General features: G+C 43.7%; 1 protein-coding gene across 2 annotated transcripts in view; it reads left to right on the forward strand.

Annotated features, from left to right (window-relative positions):
- filip1l (filamin A interacting protein 1-like) overlaps window positions 1-27,374 on the forward strand; it is a 49,970-nt gene that overhangs the window by 12,148 nt on the left and 10,448 nt on the right. For both annotated transcript variants that reach the window (XM_028980602.1, XM_028980603.1), the window contains exons 2-4: window positions 2,316-2,640; window positions 3,768-3,941; window positions 4,258-4,436. In XM_028980602.1, coding sequence (XP_028836435.1) covers window positions 2,326-2,640; window positions 3,768-3,941; window positions 4,258-4,436 — 668 coding nt within the window. In that variant the 5' untranslated portion in view covers window positions 2,316-2,325. The remainder of the gene's footprint in view (window positions 1-2,315; window positions 2,641-3,767; window positions 3,942-4,257; window positions 4,437-27,374) is intronic.

Genomic DNA, 27,374 nt, shown 5'->3' on the forward strand with positions numbered 1-27,374 from the left:
ACAAAAGCAACCTCTGTAATTATGTCATGGAACTGAAGATTACTGTTTGTGATTGTATTCACCAGCCTGTTGCTAAATTAGAGTTTACAGCCATAAATCACCGCTTCTCTTCTTATGTCAGATGTTTGTGAAGGCTAAGTACATAAAGTACAAAAATGCTGTAAACCGGTTTATGCTTTATACTTTTCGCAATGAGCTGTCAAAATAACCATAATAACCACTAGCATTAAAATCAGCAATGCCCACTGACCGTTTAACTGATTTTAATTCTGAAAATCTGAATCTCATTAATGTAGTCAGATACACAAGTGAGGATATTGGCTGTTCTGTTCTCAGTGATTTTTACACAGGTTCTGATATGTATTCAGATGAATCTGTGCTTGTCTTTATTAATGTTCAATGATCAATGTTCTTCACATCATTGTACAGTGGTGAAATTCCTCCAGGGCCACATGGTGGCACAAATACCTCTATAAACATCATTATTATTAGAACTAGCCAAGGACCGGCTAAAGCTTCTGACCTCATATGGTAACCAATTAGATGCTTGGATTTTGCTTGCCAAGCTGTCGGGTTTGAAGTGAATGTGCTAACGGTGAAACTATGAGAGTACAGCCTGCTCGACAGCCAAAAAACTATGTTTTTATTCTCCCCTGAGGGTTTCTGAACTGAAATAAATAAATAAAGCCACAACAAATATTTTCAGAAATACATCTGCCAGGCTTTTTGCCAAACCCGTCAACCGCTGTGCTTCTTTCATATCTTGAAACATCAATAAAGTGCTGTTTACAGGTCTGTAAGTGGCAAACGAACAAGGTTCAGCTAAGGTGGAACCAGATAAATGTTCCTTGCTTTGGCTGAACGTTGGAAAAAGCTGGAATAAACTGTGGCATTTTTACTCAGAAGGCCCAAAACTGGCAATGAAAAAATATATAAAAATTGAAGCAGCAGTGGCCAGTGCAGTGGCATCAACTGCTGCTGGCTCTGCAATTGAGCTCATGGAGACCGACCAGGCCTTACTGCATTACTCTGTTTCTGTCTAGCATAAACTCTTCTGCAAGCATTTGTCTTAAATCCACAGCAATAATGTCTACTAGACATCTAGTTGGGCTTTAACAGATCCTTAACAGATTACTCTAATACTGAAATTAACTGTGTTTCATAATTGCCTGAAAAAATGGAAGATGAAGAACTCATGGACAGAAAGCAACTGGAATCAAATGAAGTGAAAAAATGTGTTAAACTACTTAGTTTAAATAAGTCCTATGTGGCGATTCTTATAGTTATTAGCAGCAACAACATCATTATAATGATACAGGATTTGGAAAGCAAATTGCAATCCACACACTGCAATCTATACCAAAACTGGAAGATATAACATGTATTTTCATCAGAGTGCACCAGTGAAAATATGTGTTTGGAAAGAAATATTGGTCAAAAGTGCATGTAGAACTTTACTTATCAAAACTTTCTTTAGTTATAATAAATATTTTCCATGCATAGAAAATTCTGGTGAATCACCCCATGTAAATTCACATGCACTCATATACACAGGGACTTGGTTTCCCAGTATCCCAGTTTGAACTTTCAGGCTCTTGCTCAACCACATGTTGTCAGAGATCCCAGAGGTGGCCTTCGTCTGTTTCACTGGAAGACGAACTGTGTGCAATGACCACTTTTATCATGACATCATGGTGACTGCATTGTTCAGTGGAACAGTGCTTGTTTATGGTCTGGGAGGTGTGAGACAGTTACTGGAGGGCCGGGGTGCCGCCTAGTTCCCTTCTCTGAGCCGATAGAACAGCCATGGCCCCTGGGCCTCTGCCCCGGAGCTTCATGACCTCAGAGAAGACTTGCAGCAGGATTCCTGAGCAGTGAGATGACATCATGGCTCGATCATCTGCGGGCCTGTGCTTGTGCATATAGACGCTCACCGCCTCCCACGCATCACCTCGGAGCAGCTTGTTGATATGGTTGCGATGACATCATGCCTTTTGAGGGCTCTAAGCGTATTGACTTAATTACTGATCAAATACAGCTCAATAAGTCCAAACAGGTTTTCCGTTTTCTGCTTCCTCTGTTAGGGTGTGAGTTTGCTTTTTTCAGGCTGTCGTATAAAACTTTAACAAAGTCTGACTGGAGCAGGGCGCTGCTCAGGGCTCCTGGCTTTATCAGCCCTGTGAGTCAAAGATTAAAACGAAGCTTTGTGCTCCTTATCCGACACCTGCTGGCCCGGTTATTCCTCACACAGTTCCAGATGTCCCCCTTTCACACACTCACGGTCGTAACCTCCAACTCTGTTAACCTTTTCACAGATAAACAGTCATGCGTTCCCGTAGCAACAGCGTGGAGGATCTGGTCGATGTGAAGCCCTCGCACCATGGCCGGTCACGAAGGAGAGCCACTGAAAGAGAGGAGCAGGCGTCCAGCAGGGGTGCGGGTCGCCCACAACACTGGGAGCCTCCTGACAACATGGGCACCATCCACAGGAACCAGAAGAGCGGCGGGAGCAGAACTGGGCACAGTCGACATGGTGGGGACAACGAGCCCAGGGCCCGGTCAGCATCAGCGGCGAAAGGCAGGGACCTCTCTCGTGATGACCTCCTCTTCCTCCTCAGCATGTTGGAGGGAGAACTGCAGGTGAGTCTCAGTGGGACCAAAAGTCGTTAGAAATTTGCAATACGAATAGAAATCATGGCCTAACGGGTAAGGAAGAGGACTCGTAATCAGAAGTGGTGAAGGTGCCGCCAAGGTGCCACTGAGGTCCCCTTAAGCAAGGTACCGTCCCCACACCCTGCTCCATCACGAGGAAATGGGTTAAATGCAGAGGTCACATTTTGTTGTGTTGCCGTGTGCTGTGCTGCAGTGTTTCACAATGACAAAAACAATCACTCACACTCAAGTTGCCATGCTGCAGTGAGTGAATCGCCTCAAACATCCCCTGGTGTAAAAATAAACCGTTCGGAATCTAAACTTTACCACAGTCTGTATCCACAGTATCAGCTTTTACGCACACATCGGAGACTGTGGGCCTGATGTGCTCCCAGGGAGTGGAGGAAGTCAGTGATTGGCTGACGGAATGCGATGCATTGATGCGTTTTTTTACAGCAGAGGCGCCGGGTGACGATGAAGGGGGACCTGTAAACGGAGCCGCTGTAAAAGAGAGGGGAGAAGAAGGGAAAATGAAAATAAAGACGGCTGCATAGGCTAACCTTGTGTGAAAGTCTACGAAAGCTACAAGAGAGTAACGCTAATCCATCCCACAGACAGCCGAGGCCGGATGACCTTGGCCAAGGAAGTGGAACATCACTCTCTCCAGTGGACACCTGATGTGGCATGACTGAAGCCGATAGCCGAAGGGAGAGGAATGAGGGGTGGAAAAGAGGGCTGGACATGTGGGAGAGGAGTAGGACACACTTTAATGGCTTTGACAATATTTAAACATCTCAAGCTGCACATTTTATTCAAATGAAAGGGATTGCTTTCCCACCCCTGCATTTAACCCATCATCATTAGTGAACAGTGGACAGCCAAGAAAGGTGCCCGGGGAGCAGTTTGTGTGGGCTTTACCTTGGTGAAGGGGACCTCGAACCCACAGCCCTTTCGGCTACGAGTCTCACCATTATACTGTGACACTGAAAGCCCATGGGCAGATAAAGAAGCGTGAGCTAACCAAATGACGGTTGCAGGTTTTCATTGAAGTGTATGAACAGTTATTAGCAGCTAGTGCTGGACAGGCCTCTAACGCTTTATTTCACTTGTTGCAGGCCAGAGACGAAGTTATCACAGTGCTTAAGGCAGATAAGATTGACCTGGCTCTTCTGGAGGCCAAGTATGGCTTTGTCACACCGCAGAAGGTGCTTCAGGCCCTGCAGAGAGATGCAATTCAGGGCAAAGACAACGGCTGGCAGGAGGACATCTATGAGAAGCCCATGGCTGAGGTCAGGAGAAGTCCATGATTTAGATTTAATTACAGAATGTCTGAATAACCATTGCTGAGAATGTTCAGGATTTGCTTGCAGTAAATACTTCCATCTTAATACTATAATTTTCCAAATTTTAAAAAAAGAACAGGCCAATGTTGAATTGAAAATGCTTAGCTTGTTTTATTAACACTAGTCATAAAGAAGGACTAGGCCAAAGCAAGGACACACTTTGGGGCACAAGGAGAAGAAGCTTGCTTGTGGCAAAATGTGAAAGAAAGTAAATGTAAAAGCAATTTTGTGCACCTCAGCTTAAACTCCTGCCCTGTCCTAGCTGGACAAGCTGGTGGAGAAGCAGAGGGAGACGCACCGGCGAATGCTGGAGCAGCTGCTGCTGGTGGAGCAGTCACACAAGCAGACCATCTGCAAGCTAGACGATGAGAAGAGGAACCACAGCGACTTCATGAAGAAGAGCGACGAGTTCACCAATCTGCTGGAGCAGGAGAGGGAAAGGTCAGGTTTGCAAAGGCTTGACTGCACACACTGACCACACACTGAACAATTAAATCATGCAAGACTGTTTTTTGAACACGAGAACATGTTGACCTCAGAGCTTAGCTTGCACGTTCTTGTCCTGGTTGAACAATGCAGTTGGCTCTTGAGAAGCACGTCTGGCACTTTGCAGTAAGCCAACACTCCTGGACAAAACTAAAGGCTTAATGTTGAGCTAGATAGAGTATAGTGATGAATGCTGAATGAAAAAGTGGCTAATCTAGTGACTCATCGTGATAAGTCCATGTGGTGTGCTATGCTTCATCACAAAAATACCCTAGTAGATTCATCGGTATGTCCCTGGTTGAATTTTAATGGGGTTACTGTGTTACAGTGTGTATATGGGAACATTTCCTGTTCCCTGTGAGAGAGAGCGAGTAGCCAGACATTAAGTGGTTCGCTTGTCCATTCCTGTTGAGGATCATTTTGACACAAAGACTGCAGGCCTGGCCAGCTTCCGTCCAGAGGATTACTCGGTGCCTTGTGGGATTTCAGCCGTGAAAAATTGCACCGTCCAAAATGGCCATTACATCTGAGCAAATCCTCAGATGTCACGGAGGTTAGGAAGACGAACGCAGTGACCACTTTTCTATTCACTAAAGTATTGAGATTAGATAAAATGAATTAGTCTTGTTGTCCATTCATCTTGATATGCAGCGTAAATATGCCATCTTTTTCCTGACCCACACAAAGCCCTTTGGACTCTCCTATTTTGTCATCAGAATAGATGTCCTTGGAAATGAACATTTAACACCACTTTTGGCATTTTCAATCAAGCACAGTTAAAATTGCATGCAGGGTGTGAGTTATCCAACCGTAAGCAGCACAATAGAGGCCAAGTTATCCAGATTATTTGACACGTGTAACAAAATGTCCATTGTGGCATGTAAAAACCTAAAATACCTTAGGGTCTAAATGTGGTTCTCCCTCAGACCTTCTGTCCCCTCTGGCCTGGTGTAAAAATATCCAAGCTATATATGATGCTGCACTGTGGGCCCGGTGGAAAACATGCTGCTCATTTCTTGGCCTTCAGATTAGCCACAACATTAAAACAGGCTGCCTTATGCTGTGTAGGTCTCCATTGTACAAAAAAATCTAGCTCTGACACATTGACATTTTGAGTCCATAAGATTTTTTAATGTGTCCTGGCACCAAAACATTAGCAAGGGACCCTCTAGGTCATGTAAGATGGGAGGTTAAAGCATTCTGTCATTTCTGCATTAATTTAATCCTGGCAGGGCTCATTATCAGGCTGAAAAAGGACACTGCCATTGGGGAATGGCATTGGGAATGTAAATGATCTGCAACAACCATGTCAAAGTAGCAACCACATGAATGCAGGACCAGTTTAGGAGATGTTCTGACCCAGACCCTTCTCAGGGTCACTTAGATGCTTTCCATTTTCCCCCATAGGACCCGACTGTTCACTTTCCACCCAGTCACTTTCCACTTAACCTGACAAATGTTTTAATGTTGTGGCTGATTGTTCTGCTTTTCAATCAAACCTCTGATTTATTTAAATTTTTTTCCAGAGAGGACTGTGATGTAGTTTGAACATCCTGCTCTGTCCTGTTCTGGAAACTTTACCATATTCCCAATTTTCTTCACCTGATGTTGGTACCAATGCAGGCTTCTGATGTTTGCTTTGAATCATGACTAAGGGTGATGTACAGCACAATGCAAAAAAAGAACATGTGTCACACAGTGGCACGTATTTGTCAATGTATAAAGTTATTTGTTAAAAACATTAATTTTGCGATAACTCAAAAATGTTGGTTGCCAAAGAGAGCATTAAGGAACTTGGAGCAGCAAGACTGCTCTAAATGTTGGACTGTAATTTGATGACTTGGCTCTAATGAATCTACTTCAAACGCACATACACATAAGGCAAAATGGCACATGTTCTGTGCTTCAGTAATATCTTTATATGGTAATGCCAAACACTTCAGCTCTGTGAAATGTTTGGAGAACGAGCAAACCTGACAGGGGTTTTAAAAGTTCTGGAGTTCCTGCTGGAGCCGATATCAAAGCAAACATCTTGCAGTGAGGCAGGGCAGCGTCAAGAGAAGCAGGAGATGTTTGTCATAACTCCTCTGTCCTCGGTCAGGAGTTCTGACTTGGATCATTCCCGCCGTCTCCGCAAAACATGGCCTGGCTGCAGGCCCTTGAAAGCAGCATATCTGTGATGAGCAAATTATCAGGGTTGCATGGTGTATTTGGCTTGGCTGGTTCGCCCTCCATGCGCTGGCCTCAATCACCGACTGTGACAGGAAGGAGTGACTGCCATGAAAAACATCCCCGCCGTCCAAAGGGTCACGTTAATTACCGTGTGAGGAGAAAAAAGAAAGCGGAAGATTTACAAGGGGAATGGAGAAACACAATGGCGGAGGTCGGCATCAATCACGGCTGCGTGTTCGCCGAGACGCTAGGTCACCGTGGAAACCGGTGAAGTTTTGTTTTTGGCGTGCTAGAACACTTGCAGATTTTGACCAGCGCCACGGCCCTCAGAACAGGAGAGCTATAATTTCCGTATTGCATTTCACTGCAGTTGGAAGTAGAATGTATTTACATTGCAACATTGCTGCGTTTTCAAATTAAAAGGGAGAAAAAAGCTGTTGTTGTTTTCTTTTTTCACTCTGTGGCGCCTGGTTTGTGAAATGTCTGTATAAGATGGGAGATTCCAGGTCCATGTTAATGAAGACTATCACTTTATTCTCAAGCTGCGGCCTCACGGAACCAAAAGGCCAGCAAACGACCTGAAGTGCCAAGGCGGGAGAGTCTTGTGAAAACCACTGTATACCTGCATACCTGAAATAAGGGGTTCTTTCTGGACATAGGACAATATGATTGGTCTGTGGCAACCCTCTTGGGAGCCACATGTCCAGTATAAAGGAAGCGCTTAGACCTCATTCAGGTGGCTCTGAGCTGCTGGGGGGTTTTGGCCTCTATTTTCCTCTGCTTCTCTGAGGTTCATCTTTGGAGTTTGGCTTTTTGCTCTTTTTTTTCTCTGTCCCTCTCTCCTTCTCTAACATTGGTACCATTTACATACAAAATTTACATGTAACTGCAATAGTACTCTACCTGTGTTAATGAATTAGAAACTGTTCATTCCTGTCACTTCTGTTGTGCCATGCCTCTGTATGTCCAGGTAACATCAGATGAGTTTAAGTACACTGCTAATAATTACGGGAGCCAGATTAACAAAGTCAATGCAATATTTGATGTCCACCCTTAACTGCCAATTTGCATTTAGTTTTTTTGACTATTTTTGATGCAGGGTTGAAGGTACTACATGTTGACTTTACTATTATAGACTTCCAAACCAAAAACTGTAGATACACGTTTTTTTGGACAGATATTTTTAAAGGTTAATACTTTACAATGACATTACTGGACAATATAGTACATTTGTCACAAAATTGCTTTCTGCAAATATATGATCCTTTCTACACAAACCATGTGGTTCAAATATAAACATTTATACAGTATGTGCAGTGTAGTATAGACTCTAAATCAATAGTTTTTTTTTTTGTTGTCCAAGGTGCTTGCTGGGTTTTGGGTTTGCTCAGAGTGGACTTCATGACAAGAAATTCTCTAATTGTTGAAAGAATGTCAAATGGATTGACTAATAAAAATTTGACAAATCAAATCTCATTTGTCATAGCAGTGGGCCACAAGTCAGGCAGCATAGTTCCTGCTACCATTCCCTGCATAGTCAATTGGGAAAACTATCTCAGAAATTGGTCCACGGCAATTCAGGGAGGCACATTGCGGGTCGGCCACTTATCGCCTGTCTACGGAGAGTAGCAGCAACTGCCTGTCATATTACAGAGAGTGGGTCTGTCGAGACTTTGCGTGTTTGAAGAGGGCCGTGGCACACCGGTTTTTAATTTCACGCTCGTTATTCCATTGTTGTACGACGCATTGTAGCACAATGTAATCATTTCCTTTCAGGGCCATGGAACGCCGTGGCTGAGATTACATAGCTTCAGGACCATGGGAGCGGACACCGGATCTCACTCTCTCTCACATTTCTCCTTCTACAAACACACACACTTACAAAGAGACCGCCACACAAACACATACACACTGTTCTCTCCCGTCGACCTCGACAGTTGGGTGACCCCTCCTTGGAAGGCCCAAAAAGCATGTAAAACTGGGGGAGGTCAAGCACCCCTCTCTGATTAATTGGTCATCCAAGTAGCATCCAGGACTGATGACCTCATCGCCTGAGCGGGGTAAGAAAGCCCACCCCCGCCGCACCGCCTTTCTCTAACTCTCCCCAGATGTGGTTGAAAAAACTCCGCCACTCGCACACATGTTACATGGAGACTGTTCGGTTCTTTTTCAGGGACTAACAGTTAAGTTTTACAGCCACCTTTTTCCAACCTCCATCCCCGCCTCTCCACCTCAGTCCCGCCCTCCGTCCCCCCACATTCCTGGACGTTTCGAGTGAGCTCAACCGAACACTATGGCTGGAGAATGTCCTGTCAGGTCTTGGTGCAGATGGACATTACACATTGCACATATCTAATGGCATTAATATAGCAGAAACAAAAGGACAGTGTGTGTTTTTGATGAATGTTGCATTACATGAAAAAGCAACAGGGAATCTTCCTACAATCTAGACAGCATGAACAGTCAACTCCTCTGAATCAAAAAACTGAAGTGAGAGAAACTCGTTTGAGAGCTTTTTGTTGTTTCACAACGGCGCAGCATCTTGCATCATGACTTCATCTTGTGTGCACAGCAGGACATCCAGCAGCATGGACATAGGAGAGAGATGAATGGTTTGACCCCTGCTCTGTAGGCCAAGCACCCCCCCTCCCACACACACACACACACACTGCCTTACTTTATAAATCTGAATTCATAATCACTTAAAAATGTACCAATTTCTGCTCCACTTCTCCAATTAGGCCCTAACTCACATGAAACATTTAGGCTGATGCCTTAAAAAGATTGGACTGCTGCTAGTTATCTGTATGTTGGGGAGGAGAAAGTATCTGCCCAGCCCTTTTTGTTGGTGTGTAATTGTGTCTGATGCCCAGATTAACTTTAATGAGTTTATAGCTTAAAAATGGAAGACCATGTAGGTATGCTTAACTGCTCTCACGCACCCTACGTACTCATTCTGGATGATTTAACCCCCTCCTGTCAATACGTTACATGTCCAGGTGTAATGCAGTGTCCATCTCTTACGTTTCCCTCCTTTCTCTACCCTCCTGAAGCCCCTTGTACACAGGAGATCTCAGCGAACGTCACCCACATCCACTACCAACACCAACATGCAGACTAGCATTCCAGATAAATACATAGGAACCTTGCCTATGTCTTCATTTAGGTCTGTAACCAAATTTTATCCTCCTGTTTCAGAGACTTGTCCTCATTCCGACTGGAAATCGTATTTTTGCCTGCAAATTTGAACTATGCCTGCTGTCCAACAAATCATTTCATCGGAGCAGCTCTTTGACGTAAATCCTGGGGTGACAGGATGCAGCCTCTTGCAGTTTGGGAAGCTGTCTGTCGTAACGAGTGATGTGAGGCAAGCGGCAGCACGACCTCCATGTTGCCCGTAGCTCCTCTCTCAGCATCCCCGAGATGCTTGTTACGTAAACTCTGTCATGAGGGCAGGGATCTGTCTTCATAAATTCACTCTCTGATGACAAATGGAGTTTTTGACTCTGTGATGATGTCTGCAGCTACTGTGCTATCACACCTGGTCACTTGGGACTTGCCTCACCTTCACACCTTCACACCTTCACACATTCCTGGGATAAGAACACAGAATAGCAATGTCTGCATTGTGAAAAAGGGGGTGACATGTTATTGGGAGAACATTGGTGTTTTGCAGAGACACGTCGACTAGGTTAACTTTCAGGTCAAGGATTTGAACATTCGACACAGAATCACAGAAAGTCCAAAATTAGGGAAAGTGGCTCAAGAAATCTTTTTTTGATAATCTAGGTGGTGACATTGGTTAGGCGAACCCCGGATGAGACTTTTCAAGCTGTGACCCTGGTGATTGTTTATGGCCAATGGGTTCTATAACTGAGTAACAGATAACAGAGAGTCTTGAAAATATAATCATATCATCATAAAGTTACTGTAGCCAGTAACTTATCATAAGTAGTAAAGCATATTGATATTGTCAAGACATTACCAGATAGCTTTTACTCTATCTGCAGTCTTAGGAAATGCACTTGTGGCACAACCCTGTACTCTTGTTTACATAAATTGTGGCGTCGGTCACCCACTTGCTTTTTAACAGGGGAAGAACATTTTTGTTTCTTGAAAACGTGGGACATTGTTTCAGTATGTGGGATGACTGGCTGGCCCTGGCTCTCCCAGGCCACACACAGCTCTGCTGTTGGTGACGAGATATCTGTGTTCTTTCTATCTGCGCTACATTGGACAGCACATGGCATCGATGGCGAATGAGTCCATGGTTTAGAGGTTAGATGTACTCCAGCAGTATGACAAAAAAAAAAACGTGCCATTTACGCTGAAGCCTGACCACAGGAGTGCGTGGTGAGCTCGTGAATCACACGGGGACGGCACATTCACCGGCTCCTTCTGAGCACACAGATGACATAGAGGCAGCTGCCCTGGGCCCTCAAACAAAGTCCGCTTTGGTGCATTTTTGTAGGTCTGGTGCTGCTATTTTTCTTTTTCCTGTAAGGTCATGAAATGTGCATGAGGAAACTTCATGCTGTTGTTTTACCTTGATTATTGCAAGCAAAACTCATGCTAGTTCTTAGTATCTAAACTTCTTTCGACTTTTTTTCTTGTTGTGGCGGGTCTGTGGAAAGAAGGCAAACATCTCCTTATACGGAGTTTTCATTTTTGTGCAGAATGTGTAATCTCGATTCCCAATGCCCAGTGTGACATCATATGCTGAAAATATCGACACATATGCTTTATTTCTAAACAGTGACAGTTTGATAAACAACTTCCATTTTGGCAAAAGCGTTTCAGACAGCGTAATGACACTGTCTTTGCGGTGTTATTTTCTTGGTTCTACGCTCATCCTCGTCATCTCATTCAGAACGCTATACGACCTCTCTCCATCTGTCTCTCTCTACACTCCGCCCTTCTTTCACAGGGCTGTAGCATTAAAAGCCATAGGAAAAAGTGAGTAAGTTCCTCAACGTGACTTAACCCGACGTGGCCTGCCAGATAGTGAGGAAACTGTCCCAGTTGTCCCACCATGAGAAAGACGCCCAGCACAGAAGAATCGGAAAAAGGAACGATAACAGAGCAACTTTGATCCGAACTCCTTCTTTTATGTTGTTACTTTGTGAGTTATTTGTGGCCGGCGGCTGCAATGACTTCAACAGTGGCTTTGTTCTCGTTTTTTGGACATCAATTCATTACACATAAGAATAATCAGTCCTCTATGGATCAGTGCACAGCTTGTCATAGTAAAAATGTCACGACTATAAAACATATGCAATGTGTAAAAAATAAACGTATGGTTAGATGTTGGCAAGAAAGTAGTATATTTGGCGTGAACATACAAACAAAAGCTCAGATGGATCCATTGACAACGAAAGAAAACCAAGAACGACTGTTTATGACCGGGCCCCATCAGTGGATGGTGTAATGAGATGACGTGTCTCTGAGAGAATGCAGCAATTAGCCACTACAACCACAGCGTGCATTCTCCATCGGGCTATTTTTTACAAGCAAATGCCTTGTAAGGAATACCCTGGGATTAAACAGAGATCGGCCCTGGTTATCAGACTCTATGGCGACACCAAGAAAGCCTGCAGATGGTGTGCAGAGACAAATGCCCCAACAAAATGCAGGAAAGAAGGGATACGGAAGATAAGACAGCTGGCAGTGAGTTCATCAGTTGCTCTGTTGTGTACATGCTCTGTTGTGTACAAGTTCGACCGCAGATCCTTGGCATTCTCATGCATGCTGCACACATCGGTTTGCATCGAAGTATTTTAGACCAGCTAATAAGTATCTATCGTAAGTGCTCGGCTGGTATATGTGGAGTCCAGCATGCCCTGAATTTTTGTCAGGGTGTAATTTCCCTTCAAAAGCATAGTTTTCTATGCGCTAGAGCCCAGTGCGGTCCACCTTATGTCATTTTTCATGTGTGGTTCAACTTGAAAGTGAAAAAAGGGAGTAGAATGGATTTCTGGCCAGACCATGTCCAGCCAAAACCACACTCGTGGCTGAGGACTATGGGAAAAGTATGATTAAAACTGGTGTGGCGAGAGGAGCTGGAGGATTGAGCTCAAGCTGGGATGAACAAACATGGCCGCCCTCTGACAACCCACAATTCACAGCGACGGCCTTGCTGATCTGGGTGGAGCCTGAGAGCATGTCTAGCCGAGCATGACTGGCAATAAATACTCCCGTAGCCAGTGTCCATTACACGAATGCAAGATAATTCCTCGTTGAGGTGGATCCAACCAACATTGTGATCCTTTTATGGGGCGATGTGCTGCAAATTAATGCTCCTAATGCCTCAGCAGTCAGGAAGTCTGACAGTATGAGTCTCTGGATGTGGAAGATAAATGATTTTAGTCAATATATGCATGTTTCACTTTCCCTCTTCGCCTGGAGATATTAGAGGAGTGTAGCCAAGTCTGAAGGGAGCAGTGGAACAAATTGAATTACAGGGAAGGAGAACAACTAAAAAAAGACCTGTTTAGGAAAGGCTTATAGGCTTTGTGAGGCTTTCAGGTTGGTTCCCTCTTTCACTTTACTTGATTATTCACAATTATGATTTGGCTAAACAGGGCACGAGAAATGTGACTATTTTTTTAATACTGGAAGGAAATGACAATGTGAACTTGGACTTTAACAGAACAATGCCATGGCACATGGACCCTCTAATAAAATGTGTCAAGATTGTGGGTGAATTAGAGGGGGAAGTGGCGTGGAGCTCCTTGCCAGAGTCTCTTATCAGTCTGAATGCAACACCCTCAGCGACTCAGGGCGAACTGTGCAAACACTAAAGATGAATGTGGCTGCGCTCTCTTGACACTGTTGGCAAGCAACGTCAGCCTGATGATGGAGTAACTGAAGGACCCTGTTAGTGAAACGTAATTTAAAATGGATCTTGGCATATGGTGGCAAGTAAAGTCATCCGCCGCATATCAAATAAACCCTGGAAAAGCTGTATATTAAGCAAAGGGTCTGCTTCATTAAGAAAAACATGGGGACGCCACAAATACCCCTGTTTTTGCTTTGTAGCCACTTGAGCTACAGGTCTGGCCCCCAGTGGAAGGTATAATGGAGTTCGGTGAAAGAGGCTGTTAAAAGACGAAGGGTGAAGTTATTTCTGGGTGGCCATTGCTCCAGAAAAGAAAAAAACTACTGATGAATTGAAATTGCATGAAACTATCTCCATGTAAACACACGCATGCTGGTAGGGCATTGGTTTAAAATCGGAACAACATTCAATTGCCAATTCAAAGTCAATCATTCAGCAAAATATAGACCAGAACGCACTGTGGATCTTTGCTTTTGTAACAACTCACTTTTAACGAGTGGCATATAAAGTAAAAAACAGACCTTGTAACTTGTGCATCGTGCTAGACAAAGACACATTTCAAGGTGGGAACCATTAATTACTCAATTTATGAGAGAACATTTCAATTTACTTTTCCTTGACGAAATGCAGATGACGCAGCCCCAGCGAGGGAATCAGAATGGGTCCACTTTTTCTTTGCAACTCTTTGTTTCATGACAATTTTTGTGTATTATGCATTATTATGCATTTTGTGTATTATGCATTATAGATGTGTACTACTTTGAGGTTTTGTCCATGCAAGCTGTGGACTGTGGACGGACATACGGGATTGTCAGACATGGAAGGATTTAAAAGAACCAGCCCGGCAACAATGTTTGGCAAGAGATAACTCAGAGTCATCAGAGTCTGTTGAAAGGGCCGCTGGTCTCTGTTGTAAACAGTGAAGACATTGCAGAATCTGACCCCACGGGGAGCGAGAGTTCTGCTGTGATTAATGGAAGGATACTGACCGAAGAACTAAGCAATGTACTCTATGCCTGTCCACTGCTTTCTTACGATTTACAAAGGCTTCGGGACTATAACTGCTTAAAACAACATGAAATGGACTCTAAGTCTGGGGGGTCTATGCTCTTGAGCATAGCTGTGTGGACTGCCTGCAAGTGAGCTAAATCAAACTGTAAGAGTTTTCACAAGCCCACCATGTTTCTTGGAGAGCATCACAAGAATGTAATTCAAATCGCATGAACAAGTCTGGCAGGAATTGAAAAATCCAAATCCATGGGTCTAGGCAGCACTCAGTCGAAGATGCAGGCAGTCGCAGACCTAATTGGAGTATATCAATTACCTGAGTGATGGCCACAGGGGCATAAATGGTTGACTGGAGTCTCACAAAAGATCCACTATATAAACCAATGGGTGACAGGTATTGATCAAACATACAATTGTATCTAATGTATCCATTTTTTTTTTCATGTGTGTGTGTGATCATAATAATTTTAATAATATGTATTTTTTAGAACAATATAAACAATTGTTTATTACAGATTTGAACATAAGACAACTCAATATTTGTAGCTAACTATGGCATGGTAAATATTTTAACATATCTACATGTAGTCCAAGCAAAAACAAAAATATTAGTAGATTGTCTAAAGAAGAACAATTTTTTGAGGAAATATAACACAGATAGTTGTGTTATACTATTAAATTAGCAGTCAGGGGTATAATTTATTATAAGCCATTTTTTGCCACTTCTGTAATGATAACATACCAGACAGCTATCGATTAACTGTTAATAGCTAAACAGCTAAGGATAATCTGCACTGTCAGGTTTACATTTAACACATTTTTTACATCAGCAGCATCACTGGTCATATCAGTGCAAATGAAAAATGTAATCGATACTCATTTATAACATCAAATACTATCTGCCTATCCATTTTTGGCTACCCTAGTGAACACTGTGTGAATGTCTGTGTGAGTGAGATAAAGTAGGGGAAACTGTACACAGTCACACCAGCTACACGACCATTTCACGGTCACTTGCTAATGTCTTTGTACCCGTGCAACGCCTGCATCTTCCAGAAGTGCAAGAGCTGACATCCACTACAGCATGACTGGTAACATTACAGGACGAAAAATGAGAAGATGGGGCCATAGGGAGCCGTGTGGTATTAGGTATCACCTACTGACTGCACCTCCAGATTACAGTGATGAAACTGAACCTGGTGTTGTGGAAGCCACCCCTCCTCCCCTACCATCACCCCCTCCCTGTAAAGATTTTATACTTTGTGCGCATTTTCCCTGCCGACGACTACAGAAGGTCAGATGGTGCCAGACTGATATCTCTAGATGGTTACTGGGGTCGATGTAAGGTAAAGAAAGGTGCTTCTTATGGCCCCATTTATGGTGCATAGGGCGTAGGAAGCAGTGATCTGATCTTCTCGGCTCGGCTCGGCTGGATCAGCCCTGTAGTTGCTGAGCTAAAAGGGTACGCTGGGAAGTATCAATGTCAAAGCGAAGACATGCCAGCATTCGACACTAATCCTTTATCAACAATGTCTGGCACCAAAAATAATAATGACTATTTTGTGAGGAATTTTTTTAGTAAAGTGTTTTGCCCAACCTCTGACCAGAAAATTGCTTACAAACCATGCAAGTCATGCCTCTAACAACTTTTTGTATCTATATCTATCTATTATTAAATAGTTTTTGCAAGGCTTTTTTCCTTTCTCGCATTAAAATAAATACAGTACTAATAAGTACAGTGCAAATTGTTCTAGCTGTTCAATTTCAGCTTTTATCAGTTTTTTTTTAACTGTGAGTTTATGAGTTTGAGTTTTCTTCACACAATTGAAGAACATTTATATTTGCCTCACCTACGTTTCTGACACAATAAATAGCTGTTTGGAGTGAGGAGCCTTGACCTGCTTAGACCTAATGAGCCGATACTGTTTGTATGGGTGTGTGTCTCCCTTCCAGCATCTCATCCTGTCAACCTCAGGGGTCATACACAAACACTTACACTCCCCTAAGGTTGCAACTTGATCAGTCACAGCCATGACCTGCTCTCCTCTGGTTCTGTATAGATGGAGTGTAGGGCAGTAGATGGAGAAGAGAGGGGCAAACGGCCATTTCATAATGAAAGCTGCCCTGGCAGTACATTGTGTTCTATGAAACCATTCATTGGAGACTCCTTCACTGTCAACATCCACATTATAAATAAACCCCAGCATTTCTGTAATTCTTTCGGGGTATTATTGTACAGAAATATGGGGGATGTTTCATCACCTGGGTGATGGACAGGAATGAGAATAAAGAGAGGAAACAGAAAAGAAAATAATTGTGCTGTCCGTGTTTTCAACTCTAATTCAGTCCAGGCATGAGCTAATACACTAAAAAAGTATATAATGATCTCAAGGATCTCTAAATTACCTTTATTTTATGATTGCCCTAAATAGTACCAAATAATGTCCCAGTCTGGGCTCTTTGTTGCTGCTACATCATTCCTTGTAAATTCTGCCCTCTTGTACCTCTTGTAACTGGTGTGAAGGGCATTTAAACATAGTTCTGGGAATGTTTTTTTGTGTGTCAAATTTAAGATAAGTCCTATAGTTCTTTAAATAGTTAGGATCATGGCTATTTTGTTCGAAATTTTTAAATTATAAGACTTTTTACTACAGTTAGTTTATACCTGGCACCATAAATCATTCCACCCCTTTACAGTGTTTATGGTTACAATATCACTCTCTGTTGCTCTTTATTGTCCCTGAGGTCTTCTTCAGTCAAAAAGAGCTTGGAAACACTCCGACACAAGCATACGTGTTCACACGCTGCTCCCCGGTGTGCTGTACTGATGCAGACCATCTGCTGGTCCTGTATCGCGAAGGTGCGAGCACTATCAGTGCAGACGATGACATCAGTCAAAGGCTCTGGCACACGGGCCATGACTGCAGGACCAAGGGGCTCGTCAAACCCCGCAAAACCCCGCCGGTTCCCTCGAGCCGCTCCCTTTCCTCTCGCCCAGCTGACAGGGGCGAGGCTCGTTTTTCGAGGTGAGGAGCGGAGGAGGAAGATAACGGCTATTAAAATAGCCAGAGCCTGTGCAGCCCAGCACAGGAAACTAACACAATAGTGTGAAACTCATCCAGGATGCAGCCGGCTCATCCCAACACAAGGGTGACCTCAGACCCGACCCAGCCTAAACACCGGCTGCAGCAACATAAACGTGACTCTTCACGATCCTCCATGGCGAAAGCCTCCTGGCTTTATCCGCTGTCTGTAGGACTCGCCTGTGGAAATGCTGATGACTGTGGGGTTGGATGATAAGGCTCTTGGGCACCACACCCATTCTCAGCTCTCTGTTCACTCAAGTTGTGACCTTTGTCCCCGTGGCCCAGCCAATTTTCATATTCATCTCATTACTGATAAGGTAAGGATCGAGATTATTGTCAGTTGAGGCTCGCTTTCACCTGCGTTACACAACAAGCCTTGCAGAGCCTCGGATAACAACGTCATGGAGGGCCACAGAGCCAAGCGCTTCAAATCCAGCACTTCAAACAGATGCCATGACATCACTCTCCGCAATCTGCCATTCGGCACGCAAGTGGCAGTTGAGCAGTTCAGATTGGAGAGCAGAGCTCGGCAGGCCCATCATTTCAGACCCGAATTACAACCCGCTCTTCATAAACGGCACATTAACTCCTGCTTAGTGGACAAGCGTGGGAGATGGGGGCTCGTCCTCATCAAATAAGAGAAGGTCAGAATACGTGCAGAAAGAGTGCGTGTACATAGTTTGGAGCGATATTTTAACATGCCACAGTTGAAAATATGGTGTCATGAAAATAATTCATGTTGAGGAACCATGTGGGATAGTAGGAAAGGTAATATTTTGTCCAAAACTGAAACATACATATCAAAGCTCTTGATCAGCACTTTGCACTGGCAAAGGATGTGAATAAAGTATTTTACCCTGAACATGCAGAAGCTGTTGGGGCCAAAAAAAGTCACTTGTGTCACTGTGAAAATTGTAAAAATGTACAACCCCAAATCAGAAAAAGTTGGGACAGGAAAATGTGTAACTTTAATTTCATTTCACAGTATGAACACAAAATAATTTACAAAATAAGTTTTTTTTTCTAGTTAACATCATTTGATTTGTAAATAAATATCCACTCTTGCCATTCAGGCTTGCAACACATTCCAAAAAAAGTTGGGACAGTACAGCATTTACCACTTTGTACAGTTCCCCTGTCTTTTAAAAACACTTAAAAGGCATTGAAGAAATCAAGTGACTAAGTGTTGCAGGTGTTAGTTTGTCCCATTTGTCCTGCAAACAATGTTTTAGGTGCGCAACAGTACGGGGACCTTTCTTGACGCATTTTTCGTTTGAAAATGCTTTGATGTCGTGGAGGTGATACTCACATCACATTGCCTCTGTGCACTTTCATATGGAGAAAATGGCAAATTATAAAGCAGTCCCTGATACACAAGGGACTGCTGTCCCTGATACACAAGACACCATAATGAGTTAAAAATTGCTGTGCTTTGGTACATTTTATTTTTCGTTTGAAAATGCATTAAACATTCTCTATAGGAGACAATCAGGGCTGCAGGCAGGCCAGTCAAGCATCCGCACCCTCTTCTTACGGAGCCATGTCTTTCTTATGTGCGCAGGATGTGGTTTGCAATTTTCTTGTTGAAATAAGCATGGCGTCCCTGGAAAAAACGAGACGTTGTCTTCATGGCAGCATTTGTTCCTCCAAAACTGAGATATACTCAGCATTGATGGTGCCATCGCAGAAGTGCAAGTGAGGCAACCCCATACCATGACAGACCCTGGCTTTTGGGCTTCACTTGGTCCTTTTCCTCTTTGGCCCGCAGCACACGGCGTCCATTTCTTCCAAAAAAGATGTGAAATAACGATTCGTCTGACCACAGTACATGTTTCCACTGCACAATGGACCATCCCAGATGCCTCCGAGCCCAGAGAAGTCGACGGCGCTTCTGGACAGTAATTATGTAGGGCTTCCTTTTGGCACAGTACAGTTTTAGCTGGCATTTCCTAATGTAACTACATACTGTAGTGCTTGAGAGTGACTTCCTGAAGTAGTCCTGAGCCCACACAGTTATATCACTTTTTTCTGATTTGGGGTTGTAGTAAAAACAATTAAAGCAACAGTTCAAGCAGATTCTTTTGTTTTTGCGCTTCTGTACAGTTGGAAAATGTTTAGTCATTATAAGCATAGCACAAAACGACCTATCATGATGACTGTAACAAGAGGTGTTTCTTTCTTCCTTTCTTCAAAATAGCCTCCATCATATTCACCATAGAGTAGGTGGGACCAAACTTTCAACTGGTAGTGTAATCTTTTTCTTTTACGTCCAGTTACGTCCACAGTTAAATTACAGGTAAGGGGAAATCATTTCTCAAAAGAATATTATTTCTATCGACTAAATGCTAAGCGTACATCTAGTCTCCGCAAGTCTCATAATTCAGGTGTGAGCGTGTGTGTGTGTGTTCCTCTCTGAAAGTGTGTAATTGTCATGGACAGGCAACGGGAGCAGATGAAAATAATTACCCCTCCAGAGTGTTTGTGTACACGCGCATCCACTTTGAAGCCTGGGGGTTCTTTAGGAAGATGTGTCACCGAGGATTTCGCCCGCATTTTAGATTTCAAAGTGTCTTGCGAAGCCCTGTAGCAATTACAGACGAGCCGATCTGGCATGGGGAGCTGGTGAGGACAGTGTGTGCCTGGAACGGGAGACCGCAGGGACGTCCCCCCGAGTGTTGCAGTTACGTGGTGTCTGCACTGCACTGTAGGTGCATCGCGTCTCCTCCACAATTTGTGGAGCATTTGATTTTCCCCCTGGGGCAGTGGTGGCCTTGCGGTTAAGGAAGCGGCCCCGTGATCAGAAGGCTGACGGTTCGAATCCCGATCCGTCAAGGTGCCACAGAGGTGCCACTGAGCAAAAGTAACGTCCCCACACACTGCTCCCTGGTTGTGGCTGTCCACTGCTCACCAAGGGTAATGGGTTAAAAGCAACATTTTTTAATGACAATCACTTCACTTTCATGTGTGATTACAATAATGCTGATTCTGTAGCGTGTAATTCTACAATAAAAATGACATGTTCAATGTATCGAAGATTTACAATATATATGCTTTTTTTCTGTCCCTCCTCGACATCCATAATATCTTCTGGATTTGCAAAACGTTAATAAATAGAAGAAAGCACGCTGTTTTCTGAAACACAGCGGATGAATCTGAATGTTGGAAGTTACTTCCTCATTCTGGACTATTTGGGGTGCAGTGTCCATCTCCTCCACTTTTCTCTGTCCATGGTGATGTCAGAGGGGATCACAATGCAACCAATTCAAGCTCAACACATTAACGTATTGACTATTCTCACATGCAATAACATCCAAAAAGGCCATTTGAGGGTCAGGTTTTGCCCCATTACTCTGGAAACGCTGCAGAGCCACAGACGTTTCCACTCCAGCAGCCCACGGCCGGGGCTGAGAGGAACAGAGATCCGGCCCAGCTGTCGGGTGAGTGTCTCCCCTCTTTGATTAATGTCTCCTCCGCCTCATCTTCCTGGATTAGTGCAGCCTCTTTGGTGCCGGAAGCCTTCTGTCTCCTAGACCACAACTGTCTACCAGGCGGATCCTCACCTGGCATGACTCTACACTACGTAATTTTCTCAGTACTCCGATGCAGAACAACATAGATCTACCTGCACTTTTGTGTAAATAGACTAGCGATGCTGCAAGGAACCTGCTTTGATGTCGTGGAGGTGATACTTACATCACATTGCCTCTGTGCACTTTTACACGGAGAAAACGGCAAATTATTAAGCAGTCCCTGATACACAAGCTTAGAAATATGATTTATCTTGACATCTACACCGTGTTGTCCAGTAGTGTTCTAAATCTATACAGGGCATCCGGAAAGTATTCACAGCGGGTGCCAAGCTTGTGGTATCATACTCAAAAAATAGGCTGTAATTGCTGCCAAAAGTGCATCGACAAAGTATTGAGCGAGGGCTGTGGTTTCTCAGGTTTGTTCTCAGTTTTTTTTTAATACATTTGTCAAAAAGTCGTAGACTTTTTTCACTCTGTCGTTATGGGCTGTTGTGTGTAAAAATTATTTAATGCATTTTGGAATTAAGATGTGGAAAAAGTGATGAGCTGTGAATACTTTCCGAATGTGTGTGTGTGTGTATGTGTGTGTGTGTGTGTGTGTGTGTATATATATATATATATATATATATATATATATATATATATATAAACCAAAAGTTTCCATGACTTTTTTTTAATAACTGCGTGTGTCGTATAGAAAGGTGTGTTGGTACGTACAAGACGCCATGCTGAGTTAAAAGTTGTTTTTCGTTTTGTGAAATCTTTAGCCTCCTCGCCTTCGTCACGAGCCGAGATGATTGCAATAAAGCGCTTCAATTCTCAAGTCGATCAGGACAGAGTATTTGTTTCCACAAATCCTGTTTATTCAGTCAGGACTAAATATTTGCAACAGTGGGAATAAACACCGTCTTGGTGGAGAAGCCGAAGCTGAAGTCATTGGATTCCTCCAGATCAACCACAAGGCACAAACCCGGTGAACCGGCGGAGCGGCGGGTGGAAGGAAGCTGTTGGCTCACCTGAATGCCCTCGGCTGGTGCTCGCCGGGGGATCGGCGAGTCAACAGATTGATAATGGACAGTATTCATTCTTTTTGTTCTAAGGGGGAAAACACTGCAACCCTGTGTCCCCTGTTAAAGCGAGAGCACGTCCCTTGCGACCTAACCTCATGACAGAAATATTCCCAAAAAAAGGACGGGGGAGGTCTCTACTCAACGTTTGCTGGAAAGGGTTCTATTATTAGAAGGGATGCTGGTTTCCGTGTCCCATACACCTCCGCCACAACGTGTTCCCTGCTTGCATACTGATCTGTCGGAAGTGGATGTGGAGTCACCCTCCACTCGAGTGAGAAGCTGATGGAGCGTCTTGGAGACCTGGTCTGGTACCGCCTTATAACTTCTTTCATGGCCCTGCTGGATGTATGGATATGGGGTCTTCAGCTGAAGCTCGGCGGTCCCGGGTTCAAGCTGAGAAAATGTTTACTGAGCAAACAAATGAACAAAAACAGGGAGAGCGAAACAAGGCCAGAAAACAGAGACACGTGTGGAGAGTAAAGCCCCAGGAGCGAAACGCAGGGAGGGCGGGAGAAAGGCGGGAAGAGATTTAATCACAGCCAGTTCGTCATTAGAGCTCAAGGGACAGAGATTTGTACCTGGTGGAAATGAGTCCACATGCGAAGGTAATTGGCTTCTGTGGACTGAAAGAACTGTTAATTCTTAAATATTGGTATTTTTGTTGGATTACCAGCATCGGCGCGGTGGTGGAGTCCTGTGCCGCTGTGTGGTATCTCAAGCCTGCAACCTTCCTCAGTATAAGAGCTCCGACAGACCTTTAGTTTTAGATGGATGAAGGCGAGGGGTATAAATGGATGATTGCATAAGTGGCCGTCTTTGAACTTTTGTTATGTCTGTCCATTATTTTTGACAGAGTTTGATTAGGTGAGTATTTCAAAGAGGCTGAGTTTCGTGTATGTGTGTGTGTGTGTGTGTGTGTGAATGCATTACGTGTGCGTTGTGGAATGGGGCCAAATGCTCAGGGTTAGTTCCCCCTGCAGCTTTAATGGAGCGCCGAAGCGAAAGGAAAGACAGCTGCTCGCACCATTACAGAGTGAGGGGTGGACGTTCGCCAACTAGCCCCCTAAATATTTACCACTTTAATCTACGCTGGGCACATCACGCTGGAGGGGCTCAGCTAAAAGATGCGTGGGACACAGCGGCGCAACGCATTTGAAAACATCCTCTTCTTTTCTCGTTGGGAGCCGCATTCCCCGCATTGCCCTTTGCATGTGATTCTGACACAGAAGACCTGTCTGAGATAAAGTGCTCCCAGCTATGGGCTGGCCAGCCTGTCACGGGCTCAAAAACACACCTTGCTGCAGTTAGAGCGGCTCCGCCCCACTCAATCAGAGCGAGCGCTGTGAGCCGCACGCGCCCTGCGGCATCTTCATCAGTGAGATCATCTGGAGAAAGACGGGCAGAGATGGAGAGAGAGGGAAAAGAGAGGAAGGAGGGGGGTATGAAGGAGTACAGAACATGTGGTTTTGATTTTGGGGGCAGTGATGTCATCCTTGTCAGGTAATCAAGAGCACAGGCACACAAACATGGGTCACATGTGCACACTCTCACACACACACACACACACACACACACAAACACACGCACACATGCACACAGCATTTTCAGAGTGTGAAGTCTGAATTGAAATAAAGAAGGCACTGCACTCACACACACACACACTCAACGGTTTTGTTTTATACCTCTGTGTCACACGTCTACATGTATAAGAAGAAAAATTGAATCAATTCAAACAAATACATTTTTCAGACAATCTCATTCATTTCATTTGTTTTAAAGACATTTGGCCTTCACTTCGATATAAATGACTCAGACACAATGAGCAAGTAAAGTGTGTCAGAACCCAATTTGCAGTCAGAAGAGTGTGACGCACACACACACACACACACACACACACACCTACACTGAGTTTGTTTAGATGAATGGGTTTGACAAAGCACATTTTAACGCTCAGAAAAGTCCTTCCTTCGCATTTGAGCTGCCTTCCCGGGACTGTGGCAGTCGTGTGGCAGCCTGGAGTGTTTCTGTGATGATAATACAACAAAGCCAGAGTACCGGGAACATCTGGTTGACACGCTCTTTCTGTCCGGGACTCGCACACGGCCCAGACTCTGGCAGTGACTCTGTGTTGAAGAATCTGCTTCAACACATCAACTTTACCAGTTGTAACTCCTGCTTGGTTGGACGTTCAGGTTTGGTGTCCATTGAAATGATTCAAAAACAGAGCTCTTGAATTAAAACAAGCTCCATGCAAAGTAAATGCATCATTTTATGTACTGAAAAACATTAACGTAAATCATGGAAAAACATTTTTTTGTGAAGATAAAACGTTCATTTTGCGTTCTTGTGTCTAATTAAACCAACTGAGTTACGTTTGCTCAATTTATCCACATTTATAAACAGCAGCTGCTGTATCTGACATCATGAAGGAAGGAAGCCATGCCAAATGCTGCGCTTGCAGGCGTTTCTCTATTTGTAATAAACACTGAACAGCTGTAAGAAAGTGAACAACCTTCTTGCTCCTTCTTTCAGGTTGAGTTTTACCAGAGATCCTCAGTGATGTTCCTCCTGGTTTTGTGGCCTTTCAGATTTGAAGTAGCGGTCCAGAACTCCCCACAAACTATTAATGATAATAGATGCAATGAGAAATAAAGAAAGTTTTTTTCCTGAGCCTGGTTGTGTGGATTAAGACTGTTATTTTCTGGATTATTCTTACATGTTTCGGCTCGAATCAGTACTCTGTACTCTGGGTTTGATTCTCAGGCCTTTGGATGGACCCTGTGAGGTCAAGTCAATCTCTCACCTCCCCAGTCACCATTTCTATGACTGCTCTAGATTTACATCAAACCCAGAGTACAGGGATTTGAAAAGGACGCCGGACCTTCCGTAATAGAAAAAAAAAGCCAGAAATGAGCGTATTGGTCGGAGTGGAGGAAAGTGTTTGGAGCAAGGGGACTTTTAAATTAGCTCCGGAATTAACGATTTACGATTAGCGTTTAGTGTTTCTTATAGAGGACATGACCTGGGTTCCACTTCCTCAATGGCACTTGCGACTGGGCTTTCTGAGCACGGCTCTATTTTCTGCCTTGGCAACCAGAGTTCCAGGCTTTGTGTATCTGCAACGTTTCTCCACGCAGCCCGTCGTGGGGAGGAAGTTGCCTTCTGTCCCCATCCTGGTTCCTGTTAATGCAGATGATTGATGTCATGGTTACTTAAGGGGTCTGTGCTGTGAGGACTATTGTTGTGCCAGAGTCTAACAGGCTGTTTCTGTCAGAGAGCGCGAGGAACAGGGAGGTCGAGTAAAGAATTCGACAGGAGCTTTCATTCTTTTTTCTCCCTTTTCCCCAGTCCCTCGCTTAAAAGTTCACTGGACTTTCCAAAATGTATAAATAGTTGTTTTTTTTTCCTGTTCCTGTCATCTCCTGTAGTGTTTTTCTGGCTGCTCGGATCATGCGAGTGGACTCCCCGGGGTTGGGTTGAGGAATGGCAGGATGTTGCTTGGCCACCTGGAGACGGATGCAGGGACTGAAAAGGTCCCGGAGAGGGTGGTCAGGATCAGGCATGAAACAGATTATCAACGCGCTCACACATAATCAGTCACCGAACCACGCCAGCGGTGCTGGTCCGGGCTGCTGAGGAAGTCGCCGGCGAAGCACGTTCATGCTCATTGCAGATGTTCCCTCCCTGCCGTCTCACACGTGGCGGTGTCACGGACATGTTAATGCATTCTTTCCCTTCCACCAGCAAATTAATGAGCCATGCTGACGAAAGCCAGAAGGAAACGTTGTAACCCAAGCCTCTTTTCTCTCCTCAAACTCACCCTGGCTTCCCAACACGCTGACCGGGAGCACCGATATTTCTCACATTACCCCTGTCACACGGCACTGTCTGCTCCTTCCTGTGTCAAAACACAACACACACACACACCTCAGGGGCGCACACACTCGCACTCAAAAAGCTCACACCCCGCAAGGGGCAGTGCAACATAAAGTTCCATAAAAGGACATGGCGATGATGTCATGCCCCATAGGCTGGGAGCATGCTGTGTGCACATCTCTTATTGTTTGGTTTAGCTGCTGGAATGTCCACATCTCCACTACGCTGCGAGGGTTGAGGGTATGGCCAGAACAAGCTGTGGTCGCTGACTCAGGGAGCACGGGCCAAGCAGGTAGGACCCGCAAAATCCGAACGTAGGCAGTGCCAGCGCCATGGCTTGGCCGGGCATCTGGGTTATACAGAGAATTGCTCGCTGGGGCCTTTTTTTTTTCTTTAAACGGACCGAAATGTTCAGTTTACTTATTGCATGCACTTTGCACTTGTGTCAATGATTAATCAAAAAAGAAAGGAAAAAGCTTTTATTTGCTTTAGGATAATTCAGTGGCCTTGATTTTAAAGAAAATAATTTGACTATTTTGACATTTTACTAAATATCACAAAAAAAAGCAAAACATTAATTACAAAATCATTTTAGTAAATTAGAAGTAATCATAATGAGAACATTTTGGACGATGTGGTTTTACTAGAGAGAAAATTACATATTTTTACAGTGAAAATGTTCATTTTGTTTTATAACACCATTAATAAAAAATGTATTATTAATATTATTATGGCTGCATGTTTTTTATTAACATAATTATCAAGCATCATACTGAACACCAAGTTTTGGGGAGATAGAATCAAATTAAATTAAACTTTTTTTGAAGGCTCTTCATTTCCCTGTTTTATTTATCTTTCTTGTTTAAAAGATAATAGATCACATTGCTTCAGAAATATTTGCAACAGAACTGAAGTTTAAAAAAAACATAAGTCATATAATTACGGCATGACGCAATTTAAAATCAAACATTAATGTCTTTTTTCTCCATCATGGTATTGGAAAATAACAAAATGCTTTTTATTTATATCTAAATAAGTGTAAAAATTATGAATCTTGAATATGATGCATTAATCTTGCTTTATTTTTTTAAACAAAGTTCAAATAATTCTGCCAGTCCAACACAACTGGTTTTTCATTGTTTATTGACTTTAGCACTTTGAAACTAATTACTTTTTTGTTCACTGATGAGGTGAATTTTTTATGGATTGGTATCTGAGATTGACCTTACTGCCCTCTACTGGACAACCTGATAGATGCGTCATCAGGTCTCATGACATTGGATCTGAGACATTCCTAAAACTCAAACCATCAG

The sequence above is a fragment of the Denticeps clupeoides genome, chromosome 5, assembly GCF_900700375.1.
Source record: "Denticeps clupeoides chromosome 5, fDenClu1.1, whole genome shotgun sequence".
NCBI classification, from domain to species: domain Eukaryota; kingdom Metazoa; phylum Chordata; class Actinopteri; order Clupeiformes; family Denticipitidae; genus Denticeps; species Denticeps clupeoides.